This window comes from Trematomus bernacchii, unplaced genomic scaffold, assembly GCF_902827165.1.
Source record: "Trematomus bernacchii unplaced genomic scaffold, fTreBer1.1, whole genome shotgun sequence".
Lineage (NCBI taxonomy): Eukaryota > Metazoa > Chordata > Actinopteri > Perciformes > Nototheniidae > Trematomus > Trematomus bernacchii.
Window position 1 is genome coordinate 13,880,159 of NW_022987739.1, and position 21,611 is coordinate 13,901,769.

General features: G+C 38.3%; 2 protein-coding genes across 5 annotated transcripts; one reads left to right on the forward strand and one right to left on the reverse strand.

The window, feature by feature from the left end:
* Positions 1-149: 149 nt before the first annotated feature.
* ptprc (protein tyrosine phosphatase receptor type C) lies at positions 150-16,865 on the forward strand. 4 transcript variants are annotated; one of them, XM_034146452.1, is made up of 32 exons: positions 150-257; positions 369-478; positions 3,435-3,461; positions 4,515-4,718; positions 4,851-5,006; positions 5,229-5,258; positions 5,486-5,761; positions 5,858-6,091; positions 6,189-6,302; positions 6,615-6,749; positions 6,841-6,993; positions 7,433-7,582; positions 8,454-8,668; positions 8,774-8,834; positions 8,986-9,094; positions 9,344-9,381; positions 9,694-9,803; positions 9,960-10,050; positions 10,443-10,519; positions 10,632-10,668; positions 10,749-10,846; positions 11,001-11,126; positions 11,321-11,478; positions 12,096-12,231; positions 13,323-13,472; positions 13,615-13,705; positions 13,825-13,961; positions 14,230-14,355; positions 14,458-14,580; positions 14,705-14,865; positions 15,188-15,323; positions 15,990-16,865. In XM_034146452.1, exons 2-32 carry the CDS (start codon positions 415-417, stop codon positions 16,305-16,307), a joined length of 4,041 nt encoding a protein of 1,346 aa, XP_034002343.1. In that variant the 5' UTR covers positions 150-257; positions 369-414; the 3' UTR covers positions 16,308-16,865. The 4 variants fall into 4 exon arrangements, with proteins under 4 accessions (XP_034002343.1, XP_034002344.1, XP_034002346.1 ...); XM_034146453.1 differs by lacking the exon at positions 4,515-4,718; XM_034146455.1 differs by lacking the exons at positions 4,515-4,718; positions 4,851-5,006 and having other exon boundaries at positions 15,990-16,864.
* Positions 16,866-18,858: 1,993 nt separating this feature from the next.
* Positions 18,859-21,345, reverse strand: abhd8b (abhydrolase domain containing 8b). The gene is made up of 4 exons (XM_034147987.1): positions 20,633-21,345; positions 19,802-19,972; positions 19,233-19,449; positions 18,859-19,146 (listed from the first exon to the last, which is right to left on the reverse strand). The coding sequence occupies exons 1-4, from the start codon at positions 21,343-21,345 to the stop codon at positions 18,859-18,861; spliced, it is 1,389 nt and encodes a 462-aa protein (XP_034003878.1).
* Positions 21,346-21,611: the final 266 nt, after the last annotated feature.

Sequence of the window (21,611 nt, forward strand, 5' to 3'; positions counted from 1 at the left end):
AAGCTGAAATTCACTCTTTTGTTTCACAAGTCAGATGGTTTTCACACTTAAACACAAGAGAGTGAAGATTAGATGAGAGAAGACTTCCTGTTCTCGTGGTCTAGCTGAAAATTAAGCTTCCTGTAACCAAGTGTTAAGGTAAAGGCAGTCTCTTTTTGTGTGACATCACTCCCACTTGCTTGACTTGAAACCAGAGGCGAGGTTTAGGGTTTGGGGAACAAGTCCAGGAAGCTGCGTCCACTGATAAGACAAAAAACGTATGTAGTTTTAAATAACGTCTTTTGACTTATTTCTCTCTTAGAAGTGAGTTTAGAATAGGGGATACGCTTCTGTTTGACGGTGACTACCTGCCTGTTGGTCCCCACTAGGACTTTACTGCATGGTGTGTGTCCGAACACACCTTAACTCCTGGAAATGGCAGGTCGCTGTGGACTGACGACCCTGCTGCTCTGGGCTTGGATCGTCGCTTTGGCCAACTGTAAGTACCCAAATATTCATTTGGTTGATGAGGAAAGGAAAATAAATGGTGTTTTAGAAAGTTGTGCCTTCGTGATTGTCATCGGAAAGTTGTTCAGATGGAAATAAATCTATATATGATGCAAAACACAAGTGATAGCCAACTGTACCTGATAAGGTCTTTTATTCTTCTGACCTGTTTTTGAAGCATATGGTTGATCGAGTTTATGAGAAAAAGGAGAAATGATTTCCATTCCTCAGATAGAGACATGAATCTGTCAGCGCAAACACGCTATATAACTTGTTTTTTTTAAACTGGAAAACATCACCACACAAACTAAAATCACTTAAACTAAAGCTAAGGGCAGAAATGACAAGCTACAGTATATCATGCCTTTGAGTTGCGCCTCCGTTTGTGCTACTTCACGTTTCTTAAACTTTCAAAACACAAGAACACAAGACATTACAGAGCACACTTGATGTGAGAAGCTGAAAAGTGACAGGTTTGGGAGCCCCTTTGGCATAAGAATAAACAGTTATGTTCGATCAAAGAGCACTGTTAATAAGAAGACTCTTTAAAACATGTTCTAACACTTGGTACAAAGCTGTGGGAATTTTTGCAATCATGTTTCTGTTCTGCTTTGACATTGTGTGTGTGTGTGTGTGTGTGTGTGTGTGTGTGTGTGTGTGTGTGTGTGTGTGTGTGTGTGTGTGTGTGTGTGTGTGTGTGTGTGTGTGTGTGTGTGTGTGTGTGTGTGTGTGTGTGTGTGTGTGTGTGTGTGTGTGTGTGTGTGTGTGTGTGTGTGTGTGTGTGTGTGTGTGTGTGTGTGTGTGTGTGTGTGGGTGTGTCAGAGATGAGAGGATTTTTCTGGGTGTGTCCCTTCAAGTTCTTCACTTCAACCCTAGTGACTTTGGGTTTCGTATAAGATAGAAATCTGTGTGCGTGTGGTTTGCGTGTGTGTGTGTTCGCGCATTGTGCAAATGTGCGTGTGTTAAGTGAGACCCTCCTTACTGCCTCTTGCATCACTCAGAGTTCTGCTACTGTTGAGCACATCAAATTATGTCTGCTATTTTCAGCTCAGATGTCTATCCATGTGATCTGAAATAAACCCTTGAATCTATTTATCTTACTTAAGTGAAAGTGTACAAGTATAATCAGATAAATATACTTAAAGTATTACAATCACATCATGCTGTTTCTGCAGAAAAGTGGCCTGTGTAAGGGAAGATATGTATTCAAACAGTAAATACTTTTGACATGCAACACATATTTGTACCACAACTTTCCACATCATGATGTTTAAGCATAATATAGCAGCACACACAAACTAGTCAAAGACAAATCCTTTTCAAAACTAAGCTCAACTTTATCTTCTTCAACCTTTTTGGATTTTTATTATAGATCACATGCACACCACATGTATATATTCAAACCAACTAGATGAAGGCAACAGTGCCCCATTAAGATGCAAAGTTGTCACGCTCTCTTTTGCTGCTGCGGGACAGAGTTGTGTGATCAAGAAGTTGACCACTTCCGTGTTCCATTCGAGTCGCCTTCATTTCCTGGCAGAGCAGAGCAGAGCACCAAGCAGACTAAAACAGAGCACAAGTAAATGACTTGAGAATTCATGAAAAAGGGGAAGTTCAGTGTGTAAAATGAAGAAGTGAGGTCACAAAAGTTAGACACAATTAAAGCTGTTTCTCGGAGGAGGGGGAGCGTTTATGTCAATGCAAAATATGAGAAGAAAGTAGAAGCAGATTTTTTGATTGTGATGATGGTGAACCCTGAAAACTGATACGTAAGAGATAAATCCAGACACTGCATCAGTTTCTTTACCAAATTACAGGCAAGTAAATGGATTCAGGGTCAAGTGTGGCGGGCAGTTGAACTCTGGTTTTTGCTGTCAACTTTGCACTGTTACATTTATTCTTCTGCTTCTTTTTCTCTCAAACGTGGACAAATGCTTGTAACCTTGGACAGGGTGATGTTAAAATATCACACTTATCTTTCCAACTTAACTCTGGAGACACTGAATAAAATGTAACCAAAGGACCAACAAGCTTCACTTAAAACTATTCTTAAAAACAACTTTAAAAAAATATGTATTTATGATGATAATTTGAGTTTGAATAACGTTTTCCCAGTAGCTTTTTGAATTACTCATAAAGCACAGTTGACACGTCTCAAACAACTTTCTGAAACTATTCAGATCAGTCACCACAAAGTACAAAGGTTGTAAATGTCACTGCAGAGAGCATGCATCTCTGCTCAATGTAGAAAAAAAAGAGCGCCAAACCACATCCTGAGTCTCATTGTTCATCTGTCCCCCATCACATCACCCTCACTGTTCACTGCTGTTACTATTAGGAACAATGAACAGCTGAGATGTGCTAATGGTAAACGTATTCTTAAGTTGTGTATGCATGTAGTGAGGAAACAGCCAAATCAATTAACATTATTATCAATAACACCTTTAAATGACATGTGCTGATATTGACTTGGTAAAACTAATGTAATGTAGAATGCAGAATTGGAAAGTTATGAATAAAATTCGTTTTTGAGATATAAAGTATTTTTGATGACATGACTGGCATGAATGTTATTTTGAATGATAATAGTTTTCTAAAGAAAGGAGACAAAGACCATTAGTGCTTCTACATTGGCCTGTCTTCTGTCTAAACTGAAACTAATCTTGTATGGGGATTTTGTAGGTTTCATCTTAAAGCAGGAAGTAGCGGTTTGCCTTCTGAAATAGCAAATGTGGCTTGTTGCCGCATTGTCATAGCAACCAGGTTGCACAGCGCTGTCTCATGCAGAACTTAATGAGCACGGTCGCATGATAATGCCTCGGCCCTGCAGGAAGGGTTTCATCTTTCTGATGAAGTTGACGCTTAAAAACACAAAACACTAACTTTCCATTTTTTCATCTTTTATTGACAAAAAGCCACAATGATTTACATTTATTTTCTCTTTGCAGGTCAAGAACTAACTTCAGATGCAACCAGTAAGTGGCTAAACTAAAATATGTAACTTTCCTTACATACAGATAGTTTTTATATTTTGTGCTCACTTGCTTTGCAAAGGATGTATAATTCACATTTGTGTTGAAGTCCAGTGCAAACGTATTGTTAAATTCATACACAGTATAAAGTCTTACTTTGTGTTAGGGTATTCTACCTGTTATAAATAAATTAGCAATAACTGACCTCATACAGTAGCATCTACACTTTTAGGAGTTTTAACTTATTCACATGGTGTTTGTGCATAATATATTGATAATATTATACACAGCAATTATCTCATGCTTGTGTCCATAATACAATGTATGAATGTTTTGTTTCCTTGTCTGAAGTGCCTGCATAGTGAGTTTAAGTTAAATACAAACCACATTTTATACTTTACTGTGTCTTTACCAGTACTTTTCAATGAAACAAAAATCAGGAATCGGACGAATACTAAATATATGTTGACGTAAATGTAGTTTTGAAAATGATACAAAAAATGTAATCTAATTCAACAGTCCTTGTTTTATAGAAATACATTGTGAGGGTTTATCCAACAGGTTCTGTGTGAAAGCTGTAGAAATGTGTCATCATAGTCGTGTTTCATCACATCAAACTTTGTTTTTGACCCTGTGAAGAAGCTAAGCTAGGTAGCTATCATGTAACATCACTGTACCTCTCTTTACACAATCCTGTTCGAGTTGGCAACCTTGCTAGGGTTTTGTCATCCTAAAACAGGAAGTATTTAATCTCACAGCATTTCAACTATTCTCGCTCAATTGTCCTACTGAGCACTTCCAGCTGTATACTGCCTTTCCTCCTCTGAAAATACATATGGTCTTGCTCTGTGATCAAATGTTCTCCTCTTATTAAAACAAATGTATTTTAGGACACATGTAGGTAAGAATTGACAAGTGGCAACACCATCTTTCTGACAACAGGAAACAGAATTAATTTATTTGCTGAGTTAATTTGTGTTCCTGTTGCACCTTTTGATGAACTAGCGTTGTCATATTGTGTTTGGCCTGATTTATTTTTATTTTCTTGGAACGCAGATGTTTCAACCACCTTACCTCCACGCACCAGCACAAATTCCCCTTCAGCATTCAGTTCAAACAGCACCTCAACTCCACGCACCATGACAGAAACTGCTGTCATATCTCCAGACAATCAAACAACTGCCCACAAACCTCCACTCACCACTCCAACACTCACCTCAAACTCACCAATGCCTGCAACATATTCAACTAATATATCTGGTAATGTATTCTGCCTCAGTTTACACTTTTATTGGAAACAGCGTTGAAATCAGCCTGACATTGCTGACATCTGGTAGGACTATTGGCAGAACATTTTGTAGGGTGACCTCTAGCATGCTCTCCCTCTTACAGCCACTACTGCTCCTCCTACAATCACCACTGCTCCTCCTACAATCACCTTACCCTCATCCAAACCCATCACCACACCCACACCGACAAACACCTCTCAAACCCAGCCTCAACCTCCAATCACCACGTCCAACACATCAGTGACTCCTAACGCCACAGGTTGGAACGTTTTCTCCTTAACAAGCCCGCCATTTGTTCTTCTATAAGACTCTGATATTACTGTGTTACTATTATGAATGTAGACTACAGCTACTAGCACTGCTAATGAGTGTGTTACATTAGGTTAATAAAATACACACAGTTGCAAGAGTATTGAAAGTTGTCATAAGCATAAATTAACATGTTGTTTATTTTTCTGATCACTTTGAATGTGTTCTCCAGCCAAGACTCCAGCCCCTCCACCTCTGGAGTGTGAGTATCAGTTTTTATTTTCAAGACATAATACAGGTCTTCTTCACACTCATCTTAACAAAAACATTCAAAGATTATGTTTGTATTTCTCCATTGTGTTATCCTTGGCAATGAATGCTATTGCAGAAAGTAAAGTTTAGATTCCCCGGAGAACTTTCAACATCTACATGAACAAAGTGTCTGGGATTAAAGGATGTCACCAGGTTTTGTTTTTATTTTGTGTCCAGGTTCTTACACGGTCACACCCAGCAACTCTGGCTTAGACATTACCATGAATAAGAACTTTACGACGGGCAACTACACCATCATCATCAAAGAAACGGGCCAACCAGATACTGGAAACAACGATCCTTTTCTGTTCTCCGAAAACTCAACACATGAAATCAAACACCTGAAGCCCTGCACTGAGTATGAGCATGATGTGGCATTTATTGATGCTGCTGGCAAAAAAACACCCTGTAACTGCACCACACAAACGAATACAACTAAGACAAACGAATGGAGTGAGTATTAATAATTGTTGAATATTATCTTCCTTTTTTAAATATAAGGAGAGACACTGACAGAAGTGTTTGTTAATTTTCACTTGTGTATTTCAGAAGAAGGTGATATTAAAAATGGCAGCTGCATGCTTGGATATGTTTGTTACCGTAGTGACTGGGACATCAGCTCTTCACTATCAACGTCAAATAATATTTCAGCTGAGCCGTGCAAAAGTGACAAAAATGTGATCTGTTTCAAACCTCATTACAATGACATTTGCACCAATTTGACTACGAAGTTCACTTCAGGAAACTGTAACGCCTTGAGCCTCACCAGAAGCATCACTACTGGTATGTACAGTAGAGTCTTTGTTTGTTTAAAAATGCATGTGGTGTAAACCTCATTCATCATTTTTCATGTATGCACTGTTTCCTTTTTTTCCAACAGAGTTCTTAAATCCAAGTGAAATAAATCAAACAAGTCCAACTAAACTTCCTGCAGAAATAAAAACAGATTTGCCTCGAAACTGCACGAATCTCAAGATCACTTACAGCTGTCAGGGTAAGAGGAAAGACCAGAAGTAAAGAGTCTGTCACAAACATTATGACTGGATTAACATGGAAATATTCACATGAGATGATCTCACTGTAGAAACACAGTTTTATCTAAAAGTGTATTATTATTTTTTCTCGTTCAAGATAAAGTTGAAGTGTTGCTTTGTGCACTCAAAGTTTTGAATATGATATCAATTTTTCTTGATTGCTATAAACATCTGTCCACATGTAAATATTATACTAACCCAGCATGCGAAAGCTCACAGGGATTTATGTACCATCTATTGACGAAGAAATGTTGTCTAACTTGTGTTTTTAGAAGTTGGAAAACCCGATGAGCTGAAGAATCTTACTGACCTGGAGCCCTACACAGACTACAGCTGTACCGGTCAGATCACGGACAACAATGTCAACATAAAAAACACAACTGCTATCAAGTTCAGGATTGAATGTGGTACGTGAATAATCACCTTACCTCAGGGCAATGATAATAAAGATAACTATGGAGAAGAGAAGTTTAATTAATGTCTGATGTGTCCCTACAGATCTTAAAATGAACATCAAAGTGACAAGTGTCACCAACACCTCCATTGCTCTGAGTTGGACCACAGCCAGTGAGAAATGTGGAGTTGTCCTTCCTGAACTTCAGAAGCTTTCTTATGAGTGCAGCTGTAAACCTACTCAATCATATGAGAAAAGTAAGTTAAAATATTTAGATTATCTATTTTATTGCTCAGTTGAACATAGGCAAAAAAAAATTGAATTTGGAAATTTGAATCAGTGCTCCATGCTAACACATGCTAGCATGCTGAGTGAAGGTAGGTGTTAGTCATAACCTGAGATGATAGAACAAGTCAATGTTTCCTGAAGAATATTTATATAATGTTCATGAAATATTATACAAATATATACATGTTGTTAATTTCCCCATATATTTGCATAATGACACAATTTGAATTTAATTTAAGAGTGCATGGTTGGTGATCTACCAATGACGGATGTTACTGATTGAGTGAATGATTTATTGATTGTTTGATTAATAGCAACAGGTATCTTAACCAACAAAACAATGTGCTGTTGTATAATCCCAATGTTCTGTCTTTGCTTTCTCTATATTGAATCAAACTACTAATGTAGCTGCTCAAGCTGACAAAAATCCATCTGGAGGAACATGTAAAATTGATCGGCTGAAACCAAACACCGAGTATAAGTGTGCAGTCCAACCCAAATACAACAACTACGTTCCTGAAAGAACTCATGTAAAACCGACTAGGACAAATATTGGAGGTAAGTGTCTAAAATGTCACTTGGATAATATTTAGATCAAAGGTAATATAAACAAATATTTATTAAGGTTGTTTATTTCCTATTTTGTTGAAAGGTACGTTATAAAGTCACTCATTATTTCAATTTGGAACATCAACACACAATTTAATATAATCAATGATTTTAGAATGTTAAGTTATAGTAATTACGTGATAGTACTTAAAAAATGTTATCTAATTTCTTCTATTTAATATCATCATATAAATGATGTGACTAATCTTATTCTGTCTGTCTTTTTTTAACAAATGATATTAAATGCTGTGAATGAGACAGCATATCAATATACATCATTGTTTTTCAGGCCATTATAATAAACACACTGTATTTACAGTCATTAGTGAAGAACAGTGTTTTTTATTGTATTGTGTTTTGCTATAACTCTACCGACTTGAGTCTGTTCTGACCCAACTAATTAATTAAACAAATGAATCAACTTTAAGATGTGCATGTTACATTTACGTGTCACCTACTATGTGGCTGCCTATCGTAATCATTTCATAACTCATTGTTATTTCCTTTAAAAATTACAATTTCCATAAATGTGATGCATGTGAAGTCCAACCTGCAGACTTCCCCCAACACAGGGGTGTCAGATAAAGGAAATAACAAAAATTAATTCATCCTTAAAAATCATAAAAGATTAAAGAATAAAAACTTTTTACATTGAATTTATAATGATACATTTTTTCAATGCAACTTTCTTTGATTTGCAGTTTGTATTTATATCCCTACAACCATTCATCCAATGCAGCAACACACTTCTGATGCAAATCATTGTTTAAAATGCTGTTTAAACAAATTGAAATATCACTTAAAATATGTTTTTTTACAGTGCCAGGAGAAATTAAGAACCTGAAGGTGCATCTTCCAGAGCATAACGTGATTAACGCAACCTGTGATCCTCTAAATCCAACTGATTTTAATGGACCTAGGAAGTATTACGTCGCACGTCTTTATAGTGGTGATGTCCTGAATAAGATTCTGAACCAAAGCGAATGCAAGTTTGAATTCAAAGATTTAAGCTACTCAACCGAATACAAACTGCAGGTGTGTATGAGCCAAACCTTTGGGTTCCCAACACTATTTAAACTTTGTTCCTCTTATTTCTTCAAATGCTATATTTCCTGATGAGGAGGTCTCCTGTGTTTCCAGGTGACTGCTTCCAATGGACAATACGAGGGCATTCCCAGCGGAGTACCTGTCACCACTTCCTGTATGTGATGTTTTAATTCATGCCAAATTGTCTTGCATTGTTCTGTTAACTGAATAAATGTTCTGACCTACATCAAATATATTCAATACCATAGATTGTGTCTTTAACATAAATGCCACAGCTTTGATATTATGTTCCCATCATTTTACAGATAATGACAAAGCTGTCATTGGGTTTTTGGTCTTCCTCATCATCCTCACGTCTGTGGCCCTGCTTCTGGTCGTCTACAAGATTTACGTTCTGAGGCGCAGACAGTCCCAGTGAGTTTCATTCAGCGTCAATTTTACTTTCGCGTGGATTCTGGTTATGGTTTAGTTCTGTGATTGTTTTGTTGTAAACAAATGCAACTGCAGGTTTTATACTGATACATCCATTTTGTTACATTTCCAGTAAATGAAAAGTGATATTATTGCATTATAGACATAACTAACATTACTGGTATAAAGCTTTTCCTCTTAGCTTTCTTTTTCCAGTCTTTGAAGCCTATTTTCTATTTTTTATTTTTGCAGTAACCTGGGTGAAAGCATGTTGCTTATTACTACAGCAAGTGAGTAGACTTCATATTTCCACTTTCCTTTACTTAGTCTTTAATAACATGCTCAAAACAGTCTTTAAGTATGTAATAAATACATTAGCTGCTACTTTTGTCAAATTAGCATGAGGTTTGTAGAAAGATTTGAATACTCACATGTATTCCTTGTCATATGATGAAGAAGCGCGTTTCAAGACAAATGTATGGGGAAATCAATGAAGTACCACATGTACATTGTAATTTAGAATAAGGGTTAGTAACAAATAAGCACTAATACAGTATTACATTGTTTCGGTGTCTTATCTTCTGGCTGGTTTGCTGATGTAGACGACGAGGAGAATCTTCTGGCAGTGGAGCCGATCGCAGCAGAGGTCCTGCTGGAAACCTACAAGAGGAAGCTTGCTGATGAGGGAAGACTCTTCCTGGCTGAGTTTCAGGTACAATTTAAACCATTTGGGACATTGTTTTTTATATATATTTGTCTATCTTTGGATGTCAAGGTAGTAAAAGTTTAAGGCTGAACATAGACAGTTTGATGAACATGATCAGGACAAAGACATCATTTGGCAAACAAAATGTTTTTCTGTTGACAGAGCATGCCCAGAATCTTCACGAGGTACACCGTGAAAGAGGCCAAAAAGGCGTGCAACGTCCCCAAGAATCGCTACGTGGACATCCTGCCATGTGAGTCTGTCCAACAACACATGACACCATCACTTAGTTGTACCTGGCTTTGTCTACACTCGTTTGCCATAGTGTTTAAACGGTGACAGATTTCTTTAATATCTATTCAACTGTTGTGGGAAATGTTGCAAATCTGTGAGCAGGATTGCAGGATTTGATTCACATCAGTTGTTCTTTATTAATTTATTACATTTGTTATTTGTTTTTATGTTGTTTGTGTTGTTGTGGTTTTTAACTCTAACTCAAGATATATTATATATATATATAAAGAGTAAATTAAAATGGGACATATGCATGTTATGTTTTTAACATAATTATAAACAGCTTCTGAATCGAATTTCAATAATACTTCTTGAGTTGTTAATAATTATTTATTTTCTGTCCTGAACCAGATGATTATAACCGTGTTCAGCTGACCACTGGAAATGGGGAGACAGGCTGTGACTACATCAATGCCAGCTTCATCGATGTATGAACAATCCTATACTACAACTATGTCTGCTACTACTGCTGCATCACATTACACACTCATGATCTCTTTCTGACAATACACGCCTTATTGACATTGTTTCCTGTTGCAGGGGTACAAGGAATCCAAAAAATACATCGCAGCACAAGGTAAAGCAATTAATCACACAAACACTTCTGCACTTGTCCATTTATATACAGTATTTATGTATATATTGTGTGTGTTGTAGGGCCAAAGGAAGAGACTGTCAGTGACTTTTGGAGGATGGTGTGGGAGCAGCAGTCCTCTATCATCGTTATGGTAACACGTTGTGAAGAAGGAAACCGGGTAAGACTTGATCACTGCTTCTCTGCCACATACACTTTATCAGATATATTCATTCACACTCATGCCCACACTGTGGTCTTGTTTCTTGGAGAATGCTGCTGATAGTGAACATTTACCAATATGTTACTGATGTCTTAATGATTTGCCAAATCAGGTCAAATGTGCGCAGTACTGGCCGTCTCGAGACCGCGAGGCAGAGATCTTTGAGGAGTTTATTGTGAAGCTGAACTCAGAGGACCACTGCCCAGATTACACCATCCGCCATCTCAGCCTTACTAATGTGAGTTCACTGGATAAACTAGAGGAAATGTATATTGTTACTTTTAGCCTGTGTGTGTGTATACATGTGTGTCTGTGTGTAAGTGAAAGCCAGTATATCTGTCAGTCTTTATCTCAATAAATATGAAATGTGAATGAATCTGTGTTTATATATGTCTTTGTGCATGTATGCATTACCTCCCTGTGTGTTTGCAGAAGAGGGAGAAGAACTCAGAGAGGGAAGTGACTCACATCCAGTTCATGAGCTGGCCGGACCACGGCGTCCCCGGAGAGCCACATCTGCTCCTGAAACTGAGGCGGCGCGTCAATGCGTTCAAGAATTTCTTCAGCGGCCCCATCGTTGTTCACTGCAGGTTAGTAGCCTACAAGCTTCAGCTAACAAATACTACACGTTGTTCTAATAATCAGAGTAAACAACATTTGTAATCTACTTCTAGTTGTGATTGGATGTGATTCCATTCCCCATTGTTTCCATTTGTCTTTGAGGCATGATCAGGCCATATCTAATATATTCTGTGCTTATTTCCCAATATTAAGTTCATTACTGATATGCCATACTTGCAATCATTTATACTGTTTATGCTGCATATTGTTTTGTTCATTTTCTATATATATCACAGTCACATCCCTTACAGAATATCCCATTTCTCCACAAAGTGTACATGGGATGCTTGAGTAATGCCAAACTAATCTTCTAATTGGAAAAAGTCTGATGAAATCTACTAATGACCAAAGACCGTAGACAATCTAATGCACCAAGTACATTTTCTAAAGAGATTTTCAGACAGACCTGATCTTTCATGCTTCAATGACTTATGAGTTAAGACAAAAAGGGATGACATTTTGAATCACTCATCAACCCATTTCCCCCCTTTATGTGTTTCTAAACTAATGCTCGACTTCACCTTTCCTTGTGACTGATAGACATGTATAGATGTGTGTCAGCCTAATGTTATGATCTCATGTGCAGCGCGGGGGTCGGCAGGACAGGCACATACATTGGTATTGATGCCATGATGGAGTGTCTGGAGGCGGAGGGCAGAGTCGACATCTACGGTTATGTGGTCAGACTCCGCAGACAGAGATGTCTAATGGTTCAAGTAGAGGTAAAATATCAACTATGATCATATTTTGTGTGTCTCATGAGAGTTTAGCTAATCGGTTGAGTTTATTAACACATACAAATAATGAAACTTCAGTTCTCAGTATGAATACTCACCGTGCAAGATCAACCATACAGGAAGTGAAGCAACAGGAACATACAGCTAAACAAAGATGATAAGAGAGACAAGGATACACACGCAACATAAAGACAGAGAAAACCTTTAAATAGAGGTTACTTTTACAATATTATGGTCTGGTGGCAAGACGTTACGGCAGTTCCAAGGGCATTTGAATAAATAAACAAGTACAGTTCATTTATATTTGTCCTGTAGAAATGATAACTTTTTATGAAATGTTAATATTGTCAAGTAGATGATGTAGAATATAATAGACACACATGCAGGTTATTGGAATGACAAAGAATGTATATTTAATTTCGGTTTACATTTTTTTATTATTCATCAAAATAATCAATTCATCAATTAAATAATCATTCAAATCAATTATTCAAGTTTAATAATGCATCATTTAAAAGCAAACATAAATAAAATAAATAACCATTTTTTAATATTCAATATATTGATTGAGTATAACAACAGACCTTGAAAGTCTAAAATCATTTTCAGGTCTCATCTTGACTTTATCTTTTGGCTATTTGCAGCTATCTTACAATGAATATACAGGATTGAGTTACACTATGATATAGTATAAATATAAAATGTACATTGCTAGTTTAATGTGTGTATTGTGTGCGTAATGTTGTGTGGACTGAAGCTGTCTACTTTCTGACGCCCACCAGTGGGCAGAAGCTGAAATAACTTGTGCACAGTATATGTTTGAGCATATGCAGTACATTAACAATACAATTCATTTATTTCTATATATTGAGTGCCAATCAGAGGGCAAAGAAGGCAAACTATTTGAGAAATGAACACAGGTAAAGATCAAACATTACAGAAGCAGAATTGTGTTTATTAAATCCAAACCATTCACAGAGAAGGAGAAAGCGTTGATTGCTGTCCGTCTTGTGCATAATGGCTCCATCCCCAAACTGTATATCCGTTTTTTATGAAGTGATGTTGTCCTCACGCAGGCCCAGTACATCTTGATACACCAGGCGCTGCTGGAGCACAATCAGTTTGGAGAGACTGAGACCACTGTGTCCGAGCTCCACAGCACCCTGAGCACGCTCAAACAGAAAAACTCCAGCAGTGAACCCACCTTATTGGAGGATGAGTTTGAGGTATGGCACTCCACAGCATTAGTGGTCCCTTTAAAATGTAGTCCTATCCTTTTCCCCCTGCTTACATCTTATTAGTGTATATGGAAGGAACTGTAGACCTTTCTTTAGCACTATGATGAACAGTCTTTGTCTTGCAATTCAGAGACTCCCCATCTATAAAAACTGGAGGACATTCAACAAGGGGCTCACAGAAGAGAACAAGAAGAAGAATCGCTTTACTTCTGTCATCCCATGTAGGTTTCAGCTCAGCAAAGGGGCATTACATTTTACACAATAGAATAACATCTATAATACATCTGAGTGTTCAATCATTTACCAAAGTAAATTTAATTTCACTTCACTTCTGCCTCAGATGACTACAACCGAGTGTTGCTGAAATTAGATGAAGGACGCAGTCGTGACAGTGACCCTGATGACGAGGAAGAGGAAGAATCATCAGATGAGGAGGAAGAGGATTCATCTATGTACATCAATGCCTCCCACATAGATGTACGATTTACATATACTTATATACATATACGTCTAATTGAATAACCTCTTTCTGCGTACTTTACACTTTATAGAAATGGATTCCTGGACAAAAATAATTGTGTTTTTTTTAACTGAAACATTGTCTTGCACCTTCCCTGTTGAAGCAGGGTTTGTCTCTTTCACGCAGACAGTTGCATTTTTAAATCTAATTTGAATTTACCACATCCTGTTGGTTAGAATTGTGTGCAACAATAGATGTGTGATGTGTTTTTTCTTGCCCACACAGGGGTACTGGGGCCCACAAAACTTCATCGCAGCGCAGACCCCCCTGCCGGACACCGTGGCTGACTTCTGGTTGATGGTTTACCAAAAGAAAACATCTGCAATCGTCATGCTCTCAGACAGCAGTGAGGTATTAATTATGTTCTGTATGTACCTCGCATAGAGAATAAACCACATGCTCTTAGTACATATATGGTAAATAAACGTTGTGTGTGTGTTTTCTTGTGAACAGGAGTCTAACTCTGTCTACTGGGACAAAGATAAGAAAACATTTGGGGACTTCGAGGTGGAAGTGGAAAGCACAGACACCTCCCCAACTTTCATCACCCGCAACATGCTGCTCCGTCACGTCAAGGTAACACGACAGATGCCTACTGAATAAAGTCTGTTATTTTCCGATGTTTATCATCTATCAGCCTAAGATGAGATGGGTCCTTTCAACAAGCTGTTTTAACCCCCCACACAACTCCTGTCCACAGAGGAAAGAGACTCGGTCGGTGAAACAGTTCCAGTTCCTGACGTGGTCCAACAACGAGCTGCCGGAGAAAGCTCAGGAGCTCACGGACATGATCAAGGACATCAAGCAGAGCTGTGGAGGAGGAAAATCACAGAGGAACTCACCCGTTGTGGTCCACTGCAAGTAAGACAACCTCACAGAAAATGTCCTCTTGAATCTTAAAGGAGTAGTATATAATCAGAACATATCCAAATGTTCTCATAAGGAGCTTTAAAATATACATTTTAGACCTTTAAACTCTCTTGGAGAAAAAAACCTACTGATTTAAGTTTAAGATTAAGGCGCTTTAAAAAGGGAAACGAGTTGAAGTTGTTACCCATTTTAAGATGTTGTGTTTTCATAGTAAATAACATTCATGAACATAACAGAAAAGCACATATATGTCCTTCTGGGAGAGTTTGCTGATTCTCAATCTAACTGTTTGTGTGTGTGTGTGTCTCCCCAGTAATGGCTCATCCCGGTCAGGGATTTTCTGTGCTCTGTGGAACCTGCTGGACAGCGCTGAGACTGAGAAGCTGATGGATGTTTTCCAGGTGGCCAAAACCCTGCGCAAGGAGAGACAAGGCATGCTGTCCAACCTGGTAAGAAAGAGGAACCAAATATCTGTCAGCCCAAAGTTTCACAGCTTTAACTTCTAACAGCTTTGAGTGTGAAAAGTATTACATAATATTACTGCCCGTTATGGACATAAAAAACCCCTTATATCTATTTGCAGTCTAATGTGCTAGGTTTTTAGAAAATAAAGACCTAAAGAAATATAGATATAAAGCTTTAATGTATTGGGAATGTATTTCACTTTAACCAGCGCCACAGTTTAATGCTGTAAAAACTAAAAATGTCTCCTCTATGTTTCAGTTCCTTTGCTTGAATGTTCCTTTAAAAGATATATTGAGAAGTGAGCTTTAGTGACTACAACAGCAGGAAAGGCGTATGTGAGATGACTCAAAAACAAAACTACAGTGGCCATGTTCATCACAATAAAGGAACATGCCCAGCAGTGGGAGTGAGCGGCTCATTAATGTGTTTTGAATAGATTAGATTGAAAATCACCTGTAGTATACCATGCTTTCTAGAATGATACTTTTACTCTTTTGTTGACACAGTAACAATATGGCAAAAAGCTGTTTTCTGGTGCTCTTATTTGTGTGCTGTTCAAAGGGTCACCTAAAAGTCCACAATCAAATGTTTTCCTCTACATCACAGCAACATATCGTGATGTTTTTACTCTCTGCCTGCGTGTCTCACAGGAGCAGTACCAGTTCTTGTACGAGGCCCTGGAGGGGGTCTTCCCTGTTCAGAACGGGGAACTGAAAGCAGTCCAGGCCTCTTCAGTCGACTCCGTCCAGGTTGTGAATGAAACCAAAGCAGCAGAGAAGCCAGCAGGAGAGAAGGCTGCCAGCACTATCAGCAATGACCAGCAGGGGGCAGCAGAGAGCTCTCCTCTTGTGGCTGATGGTGGGAAGGAAGACAAAAAAGAGGAGCCCGAAGAGGTTTCCAGTGTCCCCATAGAGACCACCCCTCTGCAGGACACCAGCAACGGAGCCACGGTTACTGTGGAGGTCTGAGGGGTCGCAGGTGGATGCTGTGACTTTTACTTTTAGGAAATAAGTGCTTCAGCTGAATGCTTTCTTTTAATTATGTTATGAATGTATAAACATTGTAAAGCATTTTACAACGTGATGTTTTTGTTAAGATTTGTTACAGAATTGGATCAAATATTGTATTGTCAATTTGCAAAAATATCATTTAAATTAAGTTATAAATATTTTCTTAGAAAAGCTGTAAGAATGCAAATAATAGGTACCGTGAGTGGAAATGCTGTTGTCAAACTAGGGGCCTTGGTAAGAGAATACATAGTAGATACGTTATGTAAGTTTTTGCTTTATAACCCTCTTTAAAAGTGCATGGTGCGTTTATTAACTTTAATATAATACTTTATTCAATTGACATTCATTTTAAAACCACCATGCACTTTTTTTCCCCTCAACAAAAACAAATGCTTGAGTCTGCATTTATATATATATATATATATATATGGCTTGTTTGAATAATTGAGTTGTTTATTTTAAAATGTTTTATGTGTCATTGTGTCATTTCATTAAAGGAGACTTACAAAAAAAGAGTATTTCTACCAGGACTTTTGTCAAGACTCAAGCCCATTCTTTTTCACACTATATACTCTATCATGCTGGATTTACAAAATGTGAATAACATCTTTACAGGCCTCCAAAAAATATTGTATTAATCCGCTTCTTATTTTGATCCATGGTTTCTAAGTGATCATTTGCTTAATTTCAAACCGTTTTCATTAGTTCACATGAGAGATGTCATGTTGTCAGTGGTTTGAAGTAGGCATTTCTCTGTTGAAAAAAACACACATCACATTTTGATGTTTACTCATATCTCAATCAAAGTCTGTTGACAGTTGTCGGGTTGTTAGCCAAGCTTATTTTTTGTTTTGCTTTTGCTTTCTGGGAATGTGTGCCCCTGTTTTAGGCACAGAGAGTGTCACACACACATTTCAATTTAATACACATGGCAAAAAAGTTGAACTCGACCCGTGTTCATCAAAAGATGCAACAGTGGCCTGGAAGGCTTCTGGCTGATGGTTGCCAGCTGATTGTCTTTGAAACAAATCACGGATCATTTCCAATTTTTTACAACATGATTTTATTAATGATAAGCTGACATAAGCTTGAGTCTCAAAACAACTGTGATCAGAGCTGTGTCTTCAATTAATCGCGTGAATTCCTTGCTACAATGTCTTTTAGAGCTCTAAACATTCATCACGATTAGAAAAGAAAAGTATAAAAAGACTAATCTATGTATGAAAAACATAAAATGCCGTTTTGGTGAGATGTTGCACTTCATTGAAGCATCTCAATACAAGCCTTCTTATTATTGATTAACATCCCCATCATGTACAAATGATCAGTGTTAAGAAATGTGCCCTTTTTCTACATATAAAGTTATGATTCATTGCTGAGCCTCAACTATTGCTACCTACAGTAACAGGATACACTCGACTGAACACACATTTTACTGAATTCTATGGGGGGCAGCGAATATACAGTACTTTCACTTCTGTCTTTATCAGTGCTTGATCATTTTACACTTCAAATTCATAACTGAAACAGTCACAAATCCCTCTGTTCCCTTTGTTAATACTCTCACCTCTACAAAAGGTGAGAGATTTTAATGTATCATTTTGAGATTTGAAATTTTGAATTTCAAGACAAAGACACACAAAGCTAGCTCAGCGTGTCACAATTTGAAATTGAAACTGGGTCGGCAACTTTGGAGAAACCAGCAAGAGTAAAGCAAGCAAAGCCACCGCCCTGACACCCAAGTAAAAACCTTATACAAATTACCGTAAATTACAAACATGGCTTTTTTTGGTACTACCAGGTTAGTTTGGGGAAATGTTGTCTGCCTAATGTTTTTATATATGTTTCTATTGTCAGAGCATTTGCTTTATCGATGTAAAGACAATTTAAACAAATAAAACTACAAGTGCTTCTAAAACGAATGTCCTACCTTAGCTTTCTTCCTTAAGTAGACTAATACGTTAGGATTTTCCATCTAGCTAGTTTCAATAAGGCTTACTGGCTTTGCTGCTGGTTTACGTAGGGCAGCGTAAGAACAAGTCAACCAGGAGAATGTTACATACAAAACTTTGCTTTTTCTTTTATTCTCCACAGTTCAGTAATGGAAAAGTCAGAGCAGGCAATCAGGTGTTATCCTTTCTAATATTATAACTTTCAGCAAGGCATGTGACAATTTGTCAAAAATGACCTTTTTTGTTCATTTTCACCATCGCCCCTCCGTCTCTTCAAGGCACAGCCACATCTTCCTTGCTGTATGTTAAAGTCAGAGAGCAGTCCACTGAAGTGCTGACCTCCAGTATCCATTTTTGGGGCTCCTCTTTTCTCTGTCCCTCAGCCCATCAGCTGACATAACTGATCAGACTTGAATCCCTTCATTCTGTCACATTTTCAAATGTCCAACATTCAGTTGCAACAGCCTACACAGTCTAAGATATTCAGGATTCACATAGTGCATGGCCAGCCATGACATTGTATAACAACCACTGGAAGCTTCAGCTTAACGTTTCAGTCATTTATTGGTCTTGCTGTCTGGTGTCTGGTCCACTGTGCCGCTGTTGGATGACATTTGCCTTGCAGTTTCAGGTCGAGCATTAGAAGGTTCAGATGAAGACTTTGTGTTTTCAGTTCGGGCTTTGGCAGTTTCTGGACGTGCTTTAGAGTCTTTCTTTGGAGGGGCAGGTGTGGCCGGCTCCCACAGGATGAACTCGTGCAGGAGTGTGTTGACAGCCTGAGGACACTCCATCATGATCATGTGACTGCCGTCCTCCAGGACTTTCAGGAAGGCCATTAGGAGGATCTGACAGCATAACAAGAAATTACATTTTGGAATCATCAACAAAGCACTGCCACTTTATGATTGTTTGGTTGATGAGGCCCACTCACCTCCGCCATGCGCTGGTCTTCTTCGATGGGGACAAACTTGTCGTGCATGCCGTGAACCAGCAGGACAGGGACTGTGATTTCAGCATGGTAGAGCTCGTCCCCCTCAGGCCAGTACTGTCCGCTCATCATGGCGCGCAGCACAAAGGACGACACGTTGAAGGCATTGTTGTCTTTCAGAAGCTGCTTCTCCCTGGCACCCTGCCGAGCAAAGCCAGCCCTGTAGGCGGCAGAGCAGATTAACAAACAGCTTAAAAAACAACAGGATTCTGATAACATTAGGGAACACAACATATATATCACACTTGGCCAAGAACATGTTTACAATGATCAATGTTTCTATTATTTTTTGAAGTCCAAAAGCTTTTTTTCAAAATTACTTTTTGTTTCCCATTATTCTAAATGAAAGTTATTAGAGATTGGCCTTCAGCAACTTTAAGCTACATTGTATTTCATAACACCCTATACAAAAAAGTTATACAAGCTGGATCATTTTTTACTTACAGCAAAATAGCATAAGGAACGCACTGTTCGTGGTAAAACAGTTTCTATTGTGTTGCTGTCTGTCTTACTTGAGAAAGCTCCAGGCTAGCAGCGGGGAGAGGCAGTGAAGCACACAGGTGGGCAGGTTGAAGATGGAGCAGAGGCTGGGCTCCAGCGCTGTGGGACCACCTCCATTGATCATCACCATCTTGTGGATCTGGTCCGGATACTCATGGGCCAGGAAGGTGCAGAAGGACACGCTGGGGGAGCAGAGCAAAAGGATGGTTACAGGACAGGCCAGAATAATCAGGGTATTCTGTTTGTATTGTGGTAGTGGAAATGTATCATTTAAGCATTTGGGGAATAAAAAGCATTCACTTGTTCATCACAAGAAATAAGAAGAACAGCTGTAATGGCTAAACCCTGAATGACTTGCATTGAGCAATAGTTCATCTTATTGCTTATGAATTAAAATGTTCATTTATAAGAAGGAAATTGTGTTATTTCTCTTTTTAAATCTTAAATAGTCTTACTGTAAGACATACAGCTTGTACACAATTATATTAAACTGATAAAAGCAAATATATGTATATATATATATATCTTATCTTTTCTTTATCTTATTACATGTTGGGCATTTTGTATGAACTTATTACACATTTGTAAAAAACACATTAGCACTTGACTAATCAAACTATCGACTAATTGATTAAACACTTTATCACATTATGTCAATGTTCAGTTCACTGATACTATACTCAATGTATTACACTATTTTTTAAATGAGATACATGATCACAATGCATGTCTGGGCTTCTAATAGTTCTTAATATTATAGGCAAAAAAAAGACATATAATCAGTTATTGGAAATCTTTCAATTCAAATGTGTGTGACATCAATGTTGTGATCGTAGATTTACCCATAAGAATGTCCTATTAGAATATTCCTCTTGCGTGCATATCTCTTGAATATGAGTCTCATGTCCTCAGCCAGGGCATAGAAAGTGTATGCAGCTGCTATCTTTGGTGCTGAGCTGGCCCCGTGACCTGCCAGGTCCGGGCTGATCACCTCGTATCCCAGTTTAGAGAAGAAGTCCAACTGGTTTCCCCAGATATCCAGTGAGCCTCCCACTCCATGGATAAAGAACAGAGCCACGTCTGCATGTGTCCCTTTACAGGCTGATATCTTCCTCTCACAGTCGATCATCACAGTGCGCTTGGGCTTCCATCTTCTCTTCCTGGGTTGCTGCTGCTGGTCAGTCGTTCCAGCAGCCGGTGCTTCTTCTCTTGCTCCAGTTTCAGCTGTCCCCTCTTTTTCAACCTCAACTGGGTTGTTTTGTTCTGTCTCTCCATTCTGGGAGCTCTTCTGCTCTGCACCCAAGTTCTCAATAAACAGCTGTCCATTACGATACACTGTGATCTTCCGCTTGCAGCTGACAGTCCCTCCCGTCCCAGTGGGTTCCTCCACCACCGGCCGGTCAGGGATAATATGTCGAACCCGAAGGACACGGCCTGGTTTTACCTCCACAAACTCATAGCCATCAGCTAGTTCTGAGGTTTCTACAGGACCAACAACGTTTGTTGACTTTGAGGACAGGCAGCAGAGAAGACCCTCTATAAAGCTGGTCAGCATGGCTGTCGGTCTGTAGGGAATACAATCAAAACACACATAAATCACCATACAAATGCAAACATGAATGTCACAGAAAATCAAAGGCACAAACATTATAAAATGAACCATGTCAACAAGCCAGTTCTCAATATAACTAAGCAACAATAAATACATTATAAGGTCAGTAAACAGTGGTTAAGGTGAAACCTAGCTTTTTATATTGACTATAAAAATCAACTCTATTACTTTGTATTACTAAGTGAAATCAGGTTGTAATAGATATACAC